Source organism: Heptranchias perlo, chromosome 1, assembly GCF_035084215.1.
Source record: "Heptranchias perlo isolate sHepPer1 chromosome 1, sHepPer1.hap1, whole genome shotgun sequence".
Lineage (NCBI taxonomy): Eukaryota > Metazoa > Chordata > Chondrichthyes > Hexanchiformes > Hexanchidae > Heptranchias > Heptranchias perlo.
In genome coordinates, this window is record NC_090325.1 from 163,436,882 (window position 1) to 163,457,359 (window position 20,478).

Sequence of the window (20,478 nt, forward strand, 5' to 3'; positions counted from 1 at the left end):
GAGATTGATAGATTTCTGTGAACTAAGGGTATTAAGGGATACTATTAAGGGTACTAAGGCGGGTATATGGAGTTAGGTCACAGGTCCACCATGATCTCACTGAATGGTGGAACAGGCTCGAGGGGCTAAATGCCCCTGCCACTTGCTGCCTCTTGGTATGCGCCACCTTCTCCTGCAAGAAAGTGGGACATGTGTCTGGGTGATGTGCCTGTCATGGTTGAATAGCTGCCATTGTGTGTGGCCTTTGAGTTGTGGGTTGGCAGCTTGAAACAGTGGTAATCTGTAAGGGTGAGAGGAAGCATCTGATTGGAAGAGTTGAGTACTGATGGAAAGAGTTTTTTGGTATGTGGAGGATGGGGGGTGTAGTGCATGGTGCAGTTGGTAGGAGACGCCACTTGACAATTGACCTCGCTCACCTTGACCACTCATGTCAAAGCATTGAACTTCTTCCTGCACTGCATCCATGTTCATGATGCTGTGCACCTGGCATTGACTTTGTCCTCCCACTGCCTTTTGAGTATATGTCTGGAGGGCCTCTTGCCACCCCTGCGGATATAGGATGTCCCTCCTTCTGTCCACCTTTTGCACCCAAGGTCTCTAGTGCATCAGCAGAGAACCTTGGTGCACACACTCTCGCAAGCCTGGTACCAACTCAGATCGGCAGATTGGTGAGGTCTGGCGTGCAGATTGTAGGATGTGGGATTTAATAGTACGCAACCTTTGTTCTATGTTTTAACATAACTCATCAGTTGTAAACATAGGGGTGGGACCTGCATCTGTGTTTTATGTGTGCGATGTCTGATCTCCGTTCAGACTCCGTGCAGACAGTGGACAGTTATTTTCAGCAAATAACAGGTACCAGCTACCTTTGAGATTGCGAAGAAACATCCTTCCTTTAAGAAAATGAGCTGCGTCTGGTGGTGGAAAGTGCGAATTGCATTAATTCCACATGCAAGGCCTGGAAAGGAAGGCTGATTGCAGGTAAGTGCTCCGGTGGGTCCAAACTTGTGTCCTGCCTGCGCAGGGTCCGTTGGGCGCGGGGTGCTAGCGCATCGCGCTACCCGCGTCCAAAAATGGCCCCTATCGAATTTTTTTCCCCCTGGGCTCTTCCACTGAGGGTAAGGAAAATTGGCCCGTTCATTACCATGGAATTCTCCTGAATACCTCCTCATACCCAAGCCTGGAGTGGCATTGGCAGAAGCTGGGAATAGGTTGTGCAGCTGCACTTTCTTTTGAATATGGTGCAAACTGACCAAAGAAAGGAAAGAAAAAGTGTAGCAGGAGTAATAAATATCCTTCACCATAAAACAAATAGTTATGTTTTACTTTATGCTATCTGCATATGATGACAACCTTAAATATCCTCTGCCTTCTCCAAAGTACTGGGGTTCATTTCTAGAGGAATAGATTACAAAAGCAGGGAGTTAATGTTAAATTTATATACACACTTGCTGTTCTGGCCTCCATACTACAAAAAGAATAGTGAAGCACTGGAGAAAGATTTACAAGGAGGTTACCAGAATTGAGAGGATGCAGCTATCTGGAAAGATTGAGCAGGGTGGGGCTCTTTTCTCTAGGAATAAGAAGAGATCTGATAGAGGTCTTTAAAATTATGACTGGGTTTGATATGGTGGATGTGGAGAAGCTGCTTCCACTTGTGTGTGAGTCCAGAACAAGGGGGCATAAATATAAGATAGCCACTAACTGAACAAGAATTGAGAAGGAATTTCTTTATAGGGAGAGTGGTGAGAATGTGGAACTTGTTGCCAAGTGGAATGGTTGGGCCAGATAGCATTGATGCATTTAGGGGGAGGCTTGATGCATACATGAAGGAAAAGGGAATCGAGGGATAACGGGTGACAGCGTGGGAATAGGTAATTAGAGTATGAGAATGCCCATGTGGAATATATAAGCACTGGCATAGACCATTTGGGTCAAATGGCCTGTTTCTGTGCTGTAGATTCTACATAATTTCATTCAAATATGTACCTGAAAGTTTTAGATTTACCCTTAACTTTTAAAAAAAAAAATTGTGATTGTTATTTCATTCATAAATAGACAGACAAAAACAGATGATTTTCTCAGAAGTCTGTCTGCTTGACTTCATTCTTGCCCCAAAAAAACTGATAGACCATTGAAGTAAAATTGTATCTCATTTACACAGTGGCTTACTGTACAAAGTGCAGGTATATATTCATATAAAGTATGTGATGTAGTGTTGTATGCAATTTTGCAACTTAGAGTCATGGATGGGAATAGGAACAATTTTCAGATAGTACTTAAATTGGGGGGGGTTAACATCACCAGTTACGAACTATTCATTCCTTCCCGCTTCCTATGAGCCCCACCCCCTTAATTTATTTGCTTTAGATGATTTTGGCATTGATCAATCCTATGCTTTCTGCTCATTACCAGAAACATCTGAGTCCAGTTTGCATGTAAAGCACAAGCTCTTCAAATTAGACAAGAAAGTAGATTGCAGAATGTTGCAGCTATTACCCAGAAAACACAGATTGAGTTGTGGTTCATGTTAGATTCTTGGGTCCAGTAGGAGCCAATGGAGCTCATTACGGTTCACACAAGCCTTCTGTAGCTCTCAGCAAAAATGATTTGGCACTAATAGAAATAACCTTCGCGCTGGAGCAAAGGTAAAATCCTTCTTCTCCTGTCCCACTTTCTGTCTGCCTAGTCATTCCCTCTTATAGTTTAAAAGAAATACTTTTTTCCCTCCAACTTGTTCATTATAATAGCATATACTATATTGTCTGTCATATACTGGGGGAAAATAATCATCTGTTATTTCCCTTTAAGAAACCTCTGACAATTGCCTGGTTTAGTGCTCCAATGACCATTTTTTCCTGTCAACCTTGAATATAGTTTCACACTGAGCCTCAGCTTACATAACAACTTATTGGAACAGAAAAAAGCCATTATGCCAAGAAAACTGTCTCTCTTTCTTTGGACGTTCGGTTCATTTTTCTTTCATAATCAGCAGTGGTTCACTGCTGATTCTCTCTACTGAGGGAATTCATTTTCAATTGTGTTGTATTATAGTTTTAAATGTCAGATATTTATATAGATTTCTTTCAGAAAATAACATTTTGGGATGCAGTATATGAGTAATTTGAGACATGACATTCGGTAAGTATAGCATGCTTGGGAGGAAAAAGATGACTTTGGACCTATGGTTCCCAAAGCTCTCCACCACTGGGGTTTTCCTTGTGTCATGTCTGAGTTTGTTGTAGACTAATTGATAAAGATTGATTGCTATGATTAGTTAACAACATAATTTTCATTGTATTATGCAAATACCAGGATGGCAGAAGGCGAACTAGATGGACCTTAGTCTTTTTTTGTCCAGCAGTTCCTATGTTCCTGTGACTGTGCCAAGTTTTTATAATAGTTTTATTTGCTAATCAGTGTACTTTAAGTGTGGGGTTTCCCCCACTAGTTTTACTTTATTTTCATATTTTACAATTTGGGTTGCAGCTTACTTATTCCAGGGAATGTAATTGTGATCATTCTCAATTTGTACCAGGTCCTACTTTCAAAATTGGATCAACTGCCTTAGGCTTTTTCTGGTGACTGACCAGCAAAATTGTTTCTTTGAGTGTGCAGTGCCCTCCAGAGTTAAAGGGCTTTGATGTGCCCAGCTGATGCTTTCAAGATCTTAACTGCACGAATGTACTGGGTATGGTGTAATTAGAAGCTGTAGCCTTGAAGTTATGTAATGCATCTGCTTGCAAGGCTAGTGAGATGGTTTAGGGGGACTTCCAGCTTTTTTTCAACTTCTTTGAATTTGCCATAATCAGATCCTCAGCAGAGGATTCCATGTGACCAGAGTGGGTAACCAGAGCATTCCATTCACCGACTGCTACTCGGGTTTTTTTAAATCTCTATTTATACGATGTTTGACATCGGCTGAAGCAGTTGCCTGCACTCAAAAATGGGAATCCACCAGATTATCCTCAAGCATGTCCCTAAGCCAAGCACCAGCCCATCAATATTGGCTTTATAAGAGAAAGAGTAGGTTGTTAGTTGCTGAACCTTCTAGGGATCTCCACTTCTCTCCGGATGTAGCCAGCTTTGCTAAAGTGGCAACAATCTCTCCTCCATCAGTGCTGGTACTGGCCCAGATAGTACTATCTCCTATGGCTTTGCCCTAGATTTTGGCACCCAGTGTCTTGATATGAGGGCAGCTTTGACATTGCCCATCACAGAATTTATTCTCCCATGAGGAGAGTTTGCCTGAAGAGCTCATTTGGTTTCCGTACCTTCTCTGAAAATGGAGAAGAATATCATGTTTTCCTTCAATTTAGAAAAAAGGTTCCTGGATCTTTTTCAGCTCTAGTTTCTTTAAAAACCAGGTGTAACAACACTGGAAGACATTAATAAGTCTAAGCAAAACTTGTGTATTATTCCAGGAGTGTCCTTTAAGGCATTGGATAAGCAGAACAAAACACGGCCATCTCTTCAGCTGTACAAGGTTGACCTAAGTGATTGTCAATTTATGTCATAAGTATATAATTAACAACAAAGCAGGATATTCTGCTGGAAAAAGCCATGTACTCAGTTCCTTCCACCAGCCTTCACAATAAAGAAAGTTTGCTTTTGGGTTGGCATTTTTGAAATGCTGTATTTCAAAATCATAGGGACCTGGCTGAGAATTGACTAATCTCAAGGTATCATATGGCTTATGAATCCTAACTTTACCAGGTTAAGGTGAAGAGGTCTGTTTAAAATTTTGGAATATTTATCCAGCTATAAAGTGGAATTAATTACTTAAGTTTAAAAGGTTAATACATTTGTTTTGCTATTTTGTAGGAGATCGTAGATATTTCTGTGACATTTGTTATTGCTAACTTTAGAGTTAGAAATACTTTTGCTATGTTTATAAAAATAAAACTATTCTAGTTTTGATCTCTGGAATATAATTAAAGGCATGCTTTATTGGTTTTATTTCTATATGTGGGTGCAGTTAATTCAAAGCTCAAATTAAATAATCAGGCAGGGCTATGCTTCTGTATCTCGTCAAAGCTTTTATAATGACGTACATAATGGCAGTCTAAATTATTGTAATGATGTGGAGATGCCGGTGATGGACTGGGGTTGACAATTGTAAACAATTTTACAACACCAAGTTATAGTCCAGCAATTTTATTTAAAATTCACAAGCTTTCGGAGATTTTCTCCTTCCTCAGGCAAATGTTTCAAGAGCTCCTTGAAGCCTACGCATTTATACATATTGAACAATACATGGTGTTTACAGACTGCCCCTGCAACTGCCCGTTGCCAAGGCAATCACCGTGTTCAGACAGAGAGGTGTCATCTGCAGAACCCCCGAATACACATTCAACAAAAAAACAAACAGGGAAAAAAAACAGAGAAAAAAAAACAGAGAGAGAGGCAGAAACATCCGGAAGGCAGAGAGAGCCAGCAAATGACCTATTATATTAAAAACAGATAACATTTGTTCGCTGGTGGGGTAACGTGTAGCGTGACATGAACCCAAGATCCCGGTTGAGGCCGTCCTCATGGGTGCGGAACTTGGCTATCAATTTCTGCTCGACGATTTTGCGTTGTCGTGTGTCTCGAAGGCCGCCTTGGAGTACGCTTACCCGAAGGTCGGTGGATGAATGTCCATGACTGCTGAAGTATTCCCCGACTGGGAGGGAACCCTCCTGTTTGGCGATTGTTGCGCGGTGTCCGTTCATCCGTTGTCGCAGCGTCTGCATGGTCTCGCCAATGTACCATGCTCTGGGGCATCCTTTCCTGCAACGTATGAGGTAGACAACGTTGGCCGAGTCACAGGAGTATGAACCATGCACCTGGTGGGTGGTGTCATCTCGTGTGATGGTGGTATCTGTGTCGATGATCTGGCATGTCTTGCAGAGGTTACCGTGGCAGGGTTGTGTGGCGTCGTGGACGCTGTTCTCTTGAAAGCTAGGTAGTTTGCTGCGAACGATGGTCTGTTTGAGGTTGGGTGGCTGTTTAAAGGCGAGTAGTGGAGGTGTGGGGATGGCCATAGCGAGGTGTTTGTCCTCATTGATGACATGTTGAAGGCTGCGGAGAACATGGCGTAGTTTCTCCGCTCCGGGGAAGTACTGGACGACAAAGGGTACTCTGTTGGTTGCGTCCCGTGTTAGTCTCCTGAGGAGGTCTATGCGATTTTTTGCTGTGGCCCGTCGGAACTGTCGATCGATGAGTCGAGCGTCATATCCCGTTCTTACTAGGGCGTCTTTCAGCGTCTGTAGGTGTCCATCGCGTTCCTCCTCGTCTGAGCAGACCCTGTGTATTCGCAGGGCCTGTCCATAGGGGATGGCCTCTTTGACGTGGTTAGGGTGGAAGCTGGAAAAGTGGAGCATCGTGAGGTTGTCCGTGGGCTTGCGGTAGAGTGAGGTGCTGAGGTGCCCGTCTTTGATGGAGATTCGTGTGTCCAAGAAAGAAACTGATTCTGAGGAGTAGTCCATGGTGAGCTTGATGGTGGGATGGAACTTGTTGATGTTATCGTGTAGTCTCTTTAGTGATTCCTTGCCGTGGGTCCATAGAAAGAAAATGTCGTCGATGTATCTGGTGTATAGTGTTGGTTGGAGGTCTTGTGCAGTGAAGAAGTCCTGCTCGAACTTGTGCATGAAAATGTTGGCGTATTGGGGTGCGAATTTGGTCCCCATGGCTGTTCCGTGTGTTTGGGTAAAGAACTGGTTATCGAAGGTGAAGACATTGTGATCCAGGATGAAGCGGATGAGTTGTAGGATGGCTTCCGGAGATTGGCTGTTGTTGGTGTTGAGTATTGATGCTGTCGCAGCGATGCCGTCATCGTGGGGGATTCTGGTGTATAGTGCCGAGACGTCCATCGTGGTGAGAAGTGTTCCTGGTTCAACTGGTCCGTGGGTACTGAGTTTTTGTAGGAAGTCTGTAGTGTCGCGACAGAAGCTGGGGGTTCCCTGTACGATGGGTTTCAGGATGCCCTCGATGTATCCAGAGAGGTTCTCACACAGGGTTCCGTTGCCTGATACGATGGGACGTCCGGGTGTGTTGGCTTTGTGTATCTTTGGGAGGCAGTAGAAGTCTCCCACGCGGGGATTACGTGGGATGAGAATGCGTAGGATGCTTTGAAGGTCTGGATCGAAGGTCTTGATCAGTTTGTTGAGCTGGTGGGTGTGTTCTTTGGTCGGATCTGCGGGTAACCGTCTGTAGTGTTCCTGGTTGTCCAGTTGTCGGTATGCTTCTTTGCAATAGTCTGTTCTGTTCTGTATGACTATGGCTCCTCCTTTGTCCGCTGGTTTGATGACGATGTTGCGGTTGGTCTTGAGAGCGTTGATGGCGTTGCGTTGTGCTCGGGTGACATTCTGGACTGTCTTCTGAGTGCGGCTGATGAATCTGGCATTGACGCATTTCCTGACAGCTTGAGCATACATGTCCAGCTGAGGGCAGCGACCCTCCGGAGGAGTCCAGTTTGACTCTTTCCTCTTCGGTTGCTGTACCGCGGATCCCTCTGTCTGCTGTTCCGGATCGTCGATTGTCTCATTGGGTTCGCTGCTGAAATCTTGGGGTTTGTGGTAGAATTCCCGGAGCCTCATTCTCCTGATGAATTCCTCTGTGTCCGCCGCGAGACTAGTGGGGTCCATTTTGGTAGTGGGGCAGAAATTGAGCCCTCGGCTGAGAACTTCGATTTCGTCTGGTTGAAGGGTGTGGTCGGATAAATTGACAATAGACTTCCCTGTGGTTGCAACCGTGGTACCAGGGGAAGCTTGGTCGTTGCTGGTGGTGATGCCGAGTTTCTCAAGCTTCCTGCTCTTGGTTTTCATGTAGGCAGCGTAGTTCCGTTGCCTCGTCTGTTTGGCGGTATAACGTAGCTGGTCTGCTGTGTCCTGAGTACAGGTTGAGAGTATGGACTCTATCTTGGTTTCGAACAAATGTTATCTGTTTTTAATATAATGGGTCATTTGCTGGCTCTCTCTGCCTTCCGGATGTTTCTGCCTCTCTCTGTTTTTTTTTCTCTTTTTTTTTCCCTGTTTGTTTTTTTGTTGAATGTGTATTCGGGGGTTCTGCAGATGACACCTCTCTGTCTGAACACGGTGATTGCCTTGGCAACGGGCAGTTGCAGGGGCAGTCTGTAAACACCATAAATTATTGTACTGTAAGTGGAAATCCCACGGTGGTTTATACTAATGTGAAGAGCTGCCTGGGATTTCCCGCTTTTATTTATAAAACTAAAGTTGCAGTCTTTGCAATGTTTTACATTTGTGTACTACAAAAATGGTTGTGAACTCAATTGGAATTTAATTTGTGTATAGATAAATAATGAAAATCATACTACAATAATATTCTTCCAAACTTTTTAGGTGATGAAAATGTAATGAACTAATTGATGGTAAACATCTGGAAGTCTGTTGCTTGAGGAGAAAAGGGGAAAGGAGGAGGGGAAGGAGGGAAGAGAGGATTGGTGGGTAGGATAAAAACAAATTTTCTCCATCTCCGTTCCAATGAAACTATAGCTTAGAGGATATTTCACTTCGTTTGCAGTATGAATCTTTGCTACACTGAGCAATGCGCAATATTAACTTTAAGTCCTGTAGAATAGATTGTAACTATTCATCCATGCTGCTGGGCAAGACTTAGACATAGTAGAGCACAAAGGCACAATCATGGACAAAGGGTAATATAAAGGAAATTTTAATGAAAATTGCATTGATAATAGGTCTCTTAATAATCTGATCAGTATGCCATAATGTGTTGGGTTCCCTTCCTCCTAGTCAAAAAGGGAAGATTTTCTTTGTGCATTGTTAAATAAAATTGTAAATTTGTTTTATAAAGAACAAATTTGAATTTAAGACACAATGCAGAGGAAATCTCTTCTACCCCCTCCGCCTTCCAGCAATGGCTTTCTGCTATTCTTACTTTGAGGACATCAAGACATGGATGATTGATCTGTGGAGATACAACAACACAATGCTGTGCTTAATTAATGACGAGCTACATATGAAAATGAAAGGAAAAAGCAACTTTGCAGGAATTTGAACCAACAAGGAAGGAAAAAAAATAATTAGAATTTACATGAATTTTCAAGTACTTGTATCATAAATGCTGTAGTGTATTTTTCTGCATTTGGTAATTTTGGTGAAAAGGTCAGCATAAGTATAAAACAAGTTCTTTTGTTTTTACATTAATGTACAGAAGAAAATATATCCCATCATTGTGATTTATAAAATGTAATATGTAATAAAGGTTAAGACTGCAATATATGAAGTATTATATAAATACAGATTCTCCTCTCTCCCTACATTAGAGTAATTTACCAGAATTGGTGACATCAGGTCCTTGTTCCAGCAGGTAGAATGGTTGGGCCACTCTCGACTCTGCCCAAGTCATTTTTTTTCTCTTTGACCATACCTGTGTCTTTCAAAATAGACCTTTTGTTGTTGAACTCCTATTTTTTGCCTGCCCATTTGACAATTAATGTACTTGGGATTCTGAGTTTAGACATTTTTTTTCCAACTGCACATCGATTCTTTTGATTGGTTATCTTTTTCCATTAGAAGCTATATTTGAGTCCCATCTTGATAGAGCAAGCTGAGTTTAATTGTTGAAGAGAATACAGAGCTTTAATCACCCCCTTTATGTTTTAGGTGCATGATGAATAGAAACTGAAAACTGCAGGAAAACCCTTAGATTATAAGAATGTTTGTTTCTCCTTTGAATTAGAAACAATATCTTTTCAAGATTTTCCAAACAGAATCTGAGCATTCTTGCATCACAGCAAGCAATGAATTAATGGGCTCAGAAATTTGTCTCCTCGCAGTGGTCGTCACACCTTTTCAATGAGTCTGGCTCTAACATAGTTGGAAATTACATTTTCCGACTATCATCACCAAAACAAATTCACATAAGTAGAAATTCAGAAGATCTCTTGTAAACAGACTATGGGTGGTATTTTAGTCAGGTTGAATAAGTCAGCGAGTGTAATTGTAGTGCAACCAACCACGTGCTCACCATCCACAGACTAACTTTGCCACAACACAAAGAAAATTACATATACGCAGCTCAGAAATAGATGCCTGATGCCACTTAGAAAATATATCTACCATTACTTTTAAAAATGATATGAAAGGAAAAAAAATGTTTTTCATCACACATTCTGCTTGAAGCAAAATCAACATGCCATGCTAGGTTGATTTGCAATACTGGATATTGTGTAAATTAGTAGTGTCAGAATCTGCTTTTTGTTTTTATTAATTAACTTTGCTAGCTTCTAATATGCTTTAAAAACTGAGACATTGTGTACTCCCTTTTTGTTTGGTAGTTGGATTCATTTTTAATTTCCTTCAGGTACTTAGGACAGTTTGGATACTTGATTATTTTTCAATTTTGTGCAAAATGCAATAGATGGGTGATGTTTTGTTTTTAGCAGCAGTACTGTAAATAGTAGTGATTTTACACTTTTTTTCTAGAGGCCATCCGTGGACGGACTACTTCGTGAAGGTCATATCAGCCTGTCTGGATTGCAGTTACGCGCCGACGCCATGTTCTCAGCAGAGGGTCTACCTTTAGGCAGCACAACACTAGAATATGCATGGCTGATTGATGTGCAAGCAGGCCTGCTTACTGCTAAAGTAACCTTGCCACAGGTAGATTGTCAAATCTGTGGAAAACTAAGTTAATGTTTATTGTTTTTTTCAAAGAGTTTTACTTCAGTCTGCACACTGATGGCAGTTGCAGGAGCATGCATTTAATAGTGAGTCTTATGGCATAATTGTGTACACATTTTAAAAAATGTTTCACTAATTAATAAGTTTATAAAAAGGCCAGTTAGAACGTCACTAATTTTAGTCCCCATCTCATCTAAGACTCATGCAAGTTATCCAGACCAAGTCCTTTTGTCTATCTTAAGAGCATCTTAACTTTTTTATATCCACATACAATATATATATATGTGTGTGTGTGTGTGTGTGTGTTTTTTTGTAAATGATCTAACTCCTCCTCTACTATTCCTGGAAATCTGATTTGTGACGTTAGTAAGTTATCCTCCTTCCTGAGTAAAGATATGTAAAATAATTATTTAGTAACTGCTATTTCTTTGTTCTAGAATTGCATCTCCCCATAATCATATTTAAGTTGTCCAATTCTTTCTTCCTTTAAGCCTTTGTTTGCTGCACGTGTATTTTGAAAAACCTTTTATTGTTTGAAATGTTGTCAACAATTACGTCCATTATTTCCCTTGGTTTTTTCAATTAATTTTTTATCTGCTTTTACTCAATCCTCAAGTTTTGTATGTTTTAAAAGCCATCTGCTATTGCCATTAGTTTAATTTTGATTGATTTGGTCAGAATTAACTTAAATTGTAGACTCAACATATCCTTAAATACTTACTTTTCTAATGTAGATCTCCCAAACATATTATTTCTATTAATTTTTGAATTTTTGTTTCTGTTCATTCAAGATTTGATCTTTTAAAGTCCAATATTTTTTTTGTCATAGTCAATTAGCTTGTGTGCACTGCGGCCATGAGTGCATACAGAAATCTGTGTAGGAAGTGTTTTTTTTAAACAAACAGCTGCATTTTTTATTTGTCATGCAAGTGATGTGTGTAACAATGGCCTGGAATTTTGACATTCCACGTGTGGTACAAAACTAAAAGCTTTTAAGCACTAAATTTTACAGTTCACACTCCCATTCTCACCGTTGCAAATGCTGATCCATTCATTATTTGTACACTAGAGTGTAATTAGTCTGTTTCCATATTCTAAGCTCCCATTTTTTGCATGTGTGTATAAAATATGTCACCTTGAATCGCTGTTGTCATCACTTGGTAGCCAGTTGCAGACAGCTGGGAGTAGATTGAATGTTTCTCTTCTGGAACGTAGAATGGTGATCAGTGTGGTATGACCTAAAGAGAAGGAAAACAAAATAGAAAAAGCTAGGAAGGAATTCAAACTGAAATTGTAAAGGAATATTTTACATTACACTCCTGTTACTGCCATGGTTCTAATTTCATTGTTTATTTGATTTTTTAAAAAAAGAAAACAAGTTAAAGGAGCATTATTGATCGCAGGTTTATTTCTTTATAGAATTTTGTGATGGCTTTGTATTTAATCAAAAAATCAATGTTTCTGGATGGATTTTAGAAAAAAGTTAAATACAAACAAAATTGCAGAGAAAAAGTACTGGTATATGTTTCCTGTAACTTAAATTTTTAGATGTAGCGATTTTCACCTGCTTAACTAATCTGGTTAATAAAAATTGACATAGAGCAGCAGACTGGTTGGCTTTTGTCATGTATATATGTCACAAACAATTTTACTTATCAAGTCACAAGTGAACTGTAGCACATTAATTAAAGCTGTTGGTGTGCTACAATTTAGATTGCTCACAGGTGGTCTCATGATTAATTGCTAGAACTTGTTGCTTTGGTTTTTATTAAATAACAGCAAGTAGTAGTCAGTAGGGGTTGCTGGGTGTCTGCTAAGTATCTCTTTATCTGAAAAATAGTGCAGTAATTTGTGTGAAGCATACCACTATCTCTTTTCAAATAACTTCAAGTAATTCATACTTTCTAAAATTTTCACAAACCACCTTCTCCATACAATTGTAATTTAAAAATAAACTTGTAGTATAGATATCAGGCTTCATAGAGAATTCTTTTAAAAATTTTATAGTAGTTTATGTGCTTGTCAGAATTGAAATAGGTTAAATTGCATCTGTAAATGTAAACAAGTGACTTTGAAGGCTATGTAGATGATAGAATGGTTAATCAGAAGTACTTCCTTTGGACATGTAAACTAACCTCGGGCTAGTGTCATTAAGTCAAGCGATAATACTTATTTGTTTTTTCACACAATCAAAGGAGTGGTGTAGAATTGATCAAACTACATTGCTATTCTAGTTTAATGTTCTTTTTAGTTTCCATTCATTGTGTACCAACAAAGTTTGCAATGTCTTGATCACCTGTAGCTGGCAACTCTGCTAGAGTGGGGACAGACATTCGTCTTTCACGTGATGTGTCGAGAATACGAATTGGAAAGGCCCAAATCTGTTGTTATATGTCAGCATGGAGTTGATCAGCGTTTCTGTGAGTCGAAGGTAAGGAAATTTCAAATTTTACTAAGCTATATTTTTCTGTAACATACGCTGCTACTTAGCTTTTAAAAAAAAAATGTGTAGAAGTCTAATGCTCAGTTGATATGGCTATGATAGGCAACCTGTTGTCAACCTCCAGTTCTCTGGCCAACAGTAATTTGGATTTAATGATAAAGCTTCATCTGAGCTACCCCAGCAACAAAAACGTGAAACGTCTTAATATAATGGTATAGGTGGAAGAATTAATATTGTGAGTATAATGCTAGCAATTGAAGTTTTACATATTAAATGCAAAGAGATGCTGTATCATTGATGCCATTTATAAACCACTTCAGTTTCCTAGGTAACATATGATGGATGGAAAAATTCCCTTTTAGGTCAGTCATTGTACCTGACCTGGACACAACAAAGAAATAGGCAGGACTAGCTGAGTTGAGGATATATTTACCATAGCCCTTCTCCACATTATTTAAAATTCTTCCAGAAATGCAACCCTTTACAATCTAATTTCAGCCCCACAGTATGAATGGAATGCTTCCATTTGCCTATTCAGACCACCTTAGTAACTTCTGAATCAGATCAGTTAATTAGTATTATTAAATGGGGATTCGATCACCATGCTCAAACATCTAAGAGAGGGAGAGAGAGGATTTATCATGTCACTCTTGGGTAAAGTCAACATATGGAAGCTAAGAAATGCAATACAATACCTTTAAACTTTATATGGAACTTGTTTCAATTCATTTATTTTCTCCTCTTCCTTCTCTTCCTTTCCCACCTTACTTCCCAGAAGTATGTCTGTGCCAATTGACTACCCCGGGCAAGAGGATGGGTTGGAGATTTTTTGCTAATGCTGTTACATAACTGGCCATTGAGAATTGTGTAAGAATGTCAGTGTAACCAGCCTTTCAATTTTACTTTCTTTGGGGAGAAGTTAATGGCATTTGCTTTCGCCGCTCCATGACAGCATGGCTGAGATCAGAAACTCAGGAGCAAAACTGTGTCTTGGTACTTAGTGACAACCCTTAACTTTTTTTCAGTTTTGTTGAATCTATTAATTCTCAGCATATGACGATTAATATTTCTACACCCCTTCCAATCAAAATTCCCTAACTCAAATTTTACTGTAACTATAATTTTTATATTCTCTATGTTCTTCTAGATGTGTATTCAGAAGTATTTTTAATTTTGGTATGAAGTGACTTTAAAATGTTTTTTTCAGAAATTAGTCCTACAGTTCTTCCAAGGTAGTCATTTTAAAAATATACCAAATCAGGTTATATTAGATGTCGAATAAGTGGGTTAAACTCCCAAATAAATTAAATATAGCCTATATTTAGTATGATTCGCTTCAAATCAATGTTTGATATCTCTTGTACCCCTGTGAGTTGTTTTAGATGAGAAAGGGACTCACTTGTGGCTTGTCCTCAAATCAAGTTACTCAATTTAACATTTCCACTGTTGTACTGTACTTTAGTCCACAAGGTATAAGGATAATTTCCTTTAATACTGAGATGGAGTTTTTTTTTAAAAGAGTAATTTGTAATTGAAATCTTTATGAAGAGCCTGCATGTGATCCCCTATAGTTGCTTGCACTATATAAACTTCCATTAGTAATGTACCTATAAATAAGGAAAGTTAATTGGCAATTATTAAAAGATCTCAAGGCACGTTGAACTTAGAGTTCTAAATTGACCAGTGAGCCTACATCCATAAATGTTTTGACAGATGTGAAACTAAATTGAATAGATTATATTTAGATTAATCAGTTGAGTTTTTGTTACTGCTCTGAATTTCCTGGATTTTGCAAGTCCTCCAGAAAACTCAAAAAATGTACCTATCCAATTGTGAAGTATTTTTTTCTAGCCATTTATTTTAATGTTCCATCTCCAGTGAATTTAAACATTAGAATTCTAACTAATCAATATGATGATTTGGCAAGGTGGTTTCTGATTTGTCAAAATATTAGTTTATGGTTAATTGAGAGAATTTCACCAGTGAAAGTAACATTGATTCATGAGGAAGGAAAATGTAATTCACTGTATTTCTACTTGATGTGCTCGACAAGATCACTGCCATTTGAAGTTCACTCTGGTACAGGAGTTTGCAGCCTAGGAAATGTGATTTTTTTTTTGTGTGTGTATAAACTTTTTGCGCAATATTATAAAAGTTAAATTAGAGATACGTGCAGATATCTGAAACATCTCGTCATTTGTGGTATTCTGAATGCACTGTAAAACTAGTATTGTTTGAAAAATGTTGGTTTAAGATTTTGGTGATTGCATTAAATGTGCAGTATAGTAAATGTAATATCAATAAAATGGCCACAAACAATGGATTTAAATTTATATAATTTGGCTTAAGTTTTATTCTTGTTATGATGACGATGATTGGGGAAAGGATTATTGTTTACTTTTGGCACTCATTGTCACCATCAGATACTAAAGCGCTCTCCACTCTGCCCCCAGCAATATACCTAGCATCCCCTGTTTATATATTTAACTGCTGAACCTAATGAAACCCCACTGTATGCAAAATTTGAAGTTAGGGTTTCTGTTAAAATGATCGATAAAATATTGTGCACCTCTGCCTCTTGAGTCGTTCTTGCTTGTCTTTGTGGATCAGATCCTCTTTGCATTAATGCAGACAACTGTGACCACCACTGTGTTAGGTAGGAGAATGTTGATTTTTACCTATTATGTAACAGCAAATTTAAAATACTAAATTCAGTGAACACAGAAGAGCTAAAACTAAATATTGAATCTGGAGGAAAAAATAAAAGCCAGAACAAGATCCTATATCAGCAACCTTAGTGCACTAATGTGATTTTTTTTTTCAATTTTCCATTATCCTTCTGGCCTTGAGTATATTTAGTACCAATTAGTACAATATTTCATTTATTGTGTGCATGGGATGTCGGTGACTCTGGCAAAACCACATTTATTGCCAATCCCCAGTTGCTCTGATGGGGTGATTGTGCCCCCGTGATGGTGTTAAGTTGGGAATTCTAGGAATTTGACCCAGGAAAGATGGTGTTCCAATTATCGTGTTGGTTATTTTCTTCTTGGTAAGCTTGGTGAGTTGGTGTAGTGCATCCTATAGATAGTATGTATCGCAACCATGGTGCGCTGGTTGGAGTGGATATTGAGTCCAGTAGCAGGGTTGCTGAGCAAGCTAACTGCTTTGTTCTGCACGGCGTTGAATTGTGGACAGTTTTATATTAGAGACCAACATCCCTTAATAACTCGATTGAGATTGCCCCATGAAAGACACTTACAGTGGAATGAATCCGAGCTGGATTGTAAACCATGTCCTATATATGAAAGGAAGTGTGCTTACACACTGCGACACCCAGTCTATCTAATACAGGGGTGTCAAACATTCGGTTTGCGTGTACTGAAGGTTGCCGTATGACCTGGAATGGGACAGTTCTCCTAATAGTTCGGGAGAACTGAGCCTTTTAAACTTTGCGCCCCAGGTTCATGCTCCATGATGTCCCTTCTCCACCCTGCCCCCCCCCCCCCACCCACCCATACAGGTGCAGAGAGCTGGCACACAGGTGGAGTGATCAGGACTAGGGCGATTAAGACCGGGGCAATGGCGGGGGGTCATAAGATTGGGGCCTGGGATTAGGGGGTGGTCGGGAGATTGGGGCGCAGGGCAGGGGGAGAGAGGGAAATGGGGTGAGAGGAGCAGCCAGGAAAGGGGTGAGTGACACCTGGGGACCTCACTCTGGGTAAACCATGAAAGATTGTTTCCACCGATGGGCGAATGAGCAACAAGGGGATGAAGACGGAGAATTCTCACTGCGATCAGGGAGCATCACAAGCTCCAATACTTGGAGCAGTGAAATGCAGGAGGGCTGAATATGGGCTCGTAACGGCCTACAGCAATGCTGTGGAGCTGGGAGGAGCACTCCTGCTCCTCTACGCTCCATAGAAGGGAAAGTAAAAAAATTTTTGCTACCATTTCTTCAGTGGCCCCTTTAAAGACAGCTATTTAGGCTGCTGAAGCACTGGAAAAACAAGTTGGTGCTTGCATGGCGCATGATCCATCTAGTTTCTCACGCATTTTTCAGAAGGGTCCTGAAACAGGCGCAGGACCCATTACATATTTAAATTGATCCAACATTGATTTCAGGCAGCCGCCTGGTGCGCCTAAAAACAGGACGAGTATGGCGACGGGACCTAGCACCCTGAAATTGGTTTTACATGCAAAAAACGGGTGGGACGCATACCAATTTCTACCCCAGTGTTTCCAAATCACTTTTGCTGAATGTGGCCCACGCCAAGTGCCAGGGTGTTGGATCAGGCCCACCATGTAAATTGCATTTCACATCCCTGACCTAATATAATGTTATAGTCCACCTTTTGGCTAGGCTGCTCTGGTTATGTTAATTCTAGAATGCGTTCCGTGCATCCTGTAGTGGCTCCATTGCAAACAGAGAGGAGAAGGGGTAGAAAAGGAAATAGGATTTCAGACTGATCAGAGAGCCTCTCCAGAGTCATTTGACTTCAGGAAACAATGCTTCAGGCTGGGGATGCAGATGAAGGAGTTAGTGGAGAAGGCAAATTAGGCTAGAGAAATTATCATTTAAGCCCAAATCCTAAATTCTGTATTGTCTATATTTGCAATATTTGTTAATGTCTCAGCATGTGTTTATTTCTGTTTTCTTTTCAACATCTTCAGCTGAAAAGTGTGCCTGGACCGTGTCAACGATCAGAAGAACTGAAATACACTATGACTCGGGTAGCAGTTGATGGAGCAGATCTCTTTATTGTTGAACATGGTTGTGCAGCCAGTTTAAAGGTAATTGTTTTTATTTAATTTACTTTCAGTGGAAAGAGAAATACATGTTGGTATGTGAAATTGAGCTTTGAAAAACATACGGAAATACAGTTACAAAACTTGGCTTTGTGTCTGGCAAAAGCATTTGGAGTTAGGGTGGTCGCAAATTTGTCACTGGGAGTGGGAGCAATTTAAGGTGGTGAGTTTGAATATCGCATGAGGTGTATTGCACAATATTAATGCATATTGGCTTAAGTACAATGTTCCTTCTAACATATTCGTCGCAATATGCTAAACCTTTATATCTTTAGTTAGCTGTGATATTTTGTACTTTGTTTGTGAATACTTTATTCACTGTAAAAATTGTAATGTTTTACTTACCACACAATGCAAACCCTTCACTACCAATTTAGCTGTATGGCAGTCATAACAGTAAATCAATTATTTAAAGGAAATTATCCAATCCTGAGATTTGGAGACATTCATACACTGCTTGTACTTGGATGTTGTGACTCATGACCTCCTTATTCAAACCTTTTGATTGGGATTATAGGTTTGTAACTGTCTTCTAAGTACCCATAGATTTTCTGACGTACAATTTGTTTGTGCTGTATGTGATTTTGTATAACTGAACTCTGATAAATGCATAACTAGCTAGACAGTAAATATTCTTCGATCAGAATTTCTATAGACTGCACACAAGCCCATTTGTAAATCTGGCTACCGAAACTCATTTGAAATTCATTCAGCGCTGAAGCTCGGTATTTTTATTGCCTGGTGAAAATAATTATCACTTAATGAGCATTCTTGGGTAATGTTAATTATGGTTGATGCATCATAAATGCCTGTATATGTTACACTATTATGTAAATTCTATATTTTATTTTCACCGTTCATGAATAACATTGCATTTTACACACCCAGAGTTCATGAATTCAATTCCCAATATGGTAAATTGGGAAAATTAATTCAATAAATCACGTAACATGTGGGTTGGCACCAGAAAACTGACTATGAAAGCTCTAAAAACCCAACGGGTTCACTAATGTCCTTCACAGAAGGGAACCTACCACCCCAGCCTTAGCTGTGACCCCAGTCCTACACTACATGTTTGATTCTTAATGTCCTTGGGCAACTAGAGATCCACAATGTGTCGCCAACCTCCCAAGAACAAATTTTTTCTAACAAAGGACTGTTATTTAATCCAATAATGGTTTATTATGATGGATCTTGTATCCAGGAGCACAATCAAAATATAAGGTAGCCTTTACTACCTCCATATCTTACTGTGTTATGCTGACCCATCAATCCATCAGAAAATTGGAGACACTTGCATGCAGCAGCTATTGATTGATTTTAGATGCTGTACAGTGTGATATAATAAGTATTTGTTTGACTTTTTAGATTGATAGTAATCTGTTGTCAGTATTGTTTTCTTTTCTGTACAAATGAAAAAATTGCACACTGCTTACATGTTTGACATTTTAATTGAAAGTTGTGTAAATGGTTTCTGACTGTTCAGCACATCTGGTTATATAAAGTACTTAAGAATCCAAACTGATTATTTCAGACAGGCTGTGTTTTTGTGTTTCCATCATGTATTAAACAAGGTCACCGATTTAATATAGATTAGTGGGAACATTGTGATATTTATCATTCATTTATTGCAACTATAGGGAGCTGATCAAACTCACTTAAAAAAAAAATGCTGAAAATTTGGCTAATTTCTGAGAATTCAGTTTCATGTCTGTTTTAGTATTATGAAGGTATTTGATAGGGTAGACATAGAAAGGATATTTCCACTTGTGGGGGAGTCCATAACTAGGGGTCATAAATATAAGATAATAAATCGAATAAGGAATTTGGGAGAAACTTCTTTACCTAGAGAATGGTTAGATTATGGAACTTGTTGCCACATGGAGTAGTTGAGGTGAGTAGCACAGATGCATTTAAGGAGAAGCTAGATAATACATGAGGGAGAAAGGAATATAAGGATATGCTGATAATGTTAGATGAAGTAGGGTGGGAGGAGGCTCGTGTGGAGCATAAACACCGGCATAGATCAGTTAAGCCGAATGGCCTGTTACTGTGCTGTAAAGTCTGTGTAATTCTAATGTTTATTTACAGGAGCATACATTTGAAATAAGCACTCTAATATAATTGTGCATTTTGGTATAGCAATTTTACACACATCAGGGTGGCTACGGAAGAACCAGTATTATTTTATTGACTTTAGAATATCAAATATTCTGTGTGTTTCTATTTTAGTGGCATGCATTTATTTACGGTGCTAGTCGATCTCATGTAGTGTTGCGCACAGGAACTCGACCAAGGGCACTATTCAGGTCAAGCAGAGTTGGGGGGGATAATTGGACCTAGGGGGAGGAGGCAGATGGGAGGAGAGAGGAAAGGCAGGGTGAGGAAGGGGAAGAGAGTGAAGGAGGGAGTAGAGGAGAGCAACAAGGGCATGGGGAAAGAAGGGGAGGAGAACATGGGCGAGGTGATGGAGATGGGAGAAGAAGAAGGTGAGGAAGACTGGAGGGGGAGAGTAAAGGCCATAAAACGTCTCTGTGGAGAGTGAGGGGATGTGCCAGGAGGGATACTCACAGCTAA

The 20,478-nt window shown here is 39.7% G+C and overlaps 1 protein-coding gene across 8 annotated transcripts in view; it reads left to right on the forward strand.

The window, feature by feature from the left end:
- kiaa1109 (KIAA1109 ortholog) overlaps positions 1-20,478 on the forward strand; it is a 460,818-nt gene that overhangs the window by 143,636 nt on the left and 296,704 nt on the right. For all 8 annotated transcript variants that reach the window (XM_067993249.1, XM_067993258.1, XM_067993276.1 and 5 more), the window contains 3 exons: positions 10,452-10,628; positions 12,952-13,080; positions 17,767-17,886. In XM_067993249.1, coding sequence (XP_067849350.1) covers positions 10,452-10,628; positions 12,952-13,080; positions 17,767-17,886 — 426 coding nt within the window. The remainder of the gene's footprint in view (positions 1-10,451; positions 10,629-12,951; positions 13,081-17,766; positions 17,887-20,478) is intronic.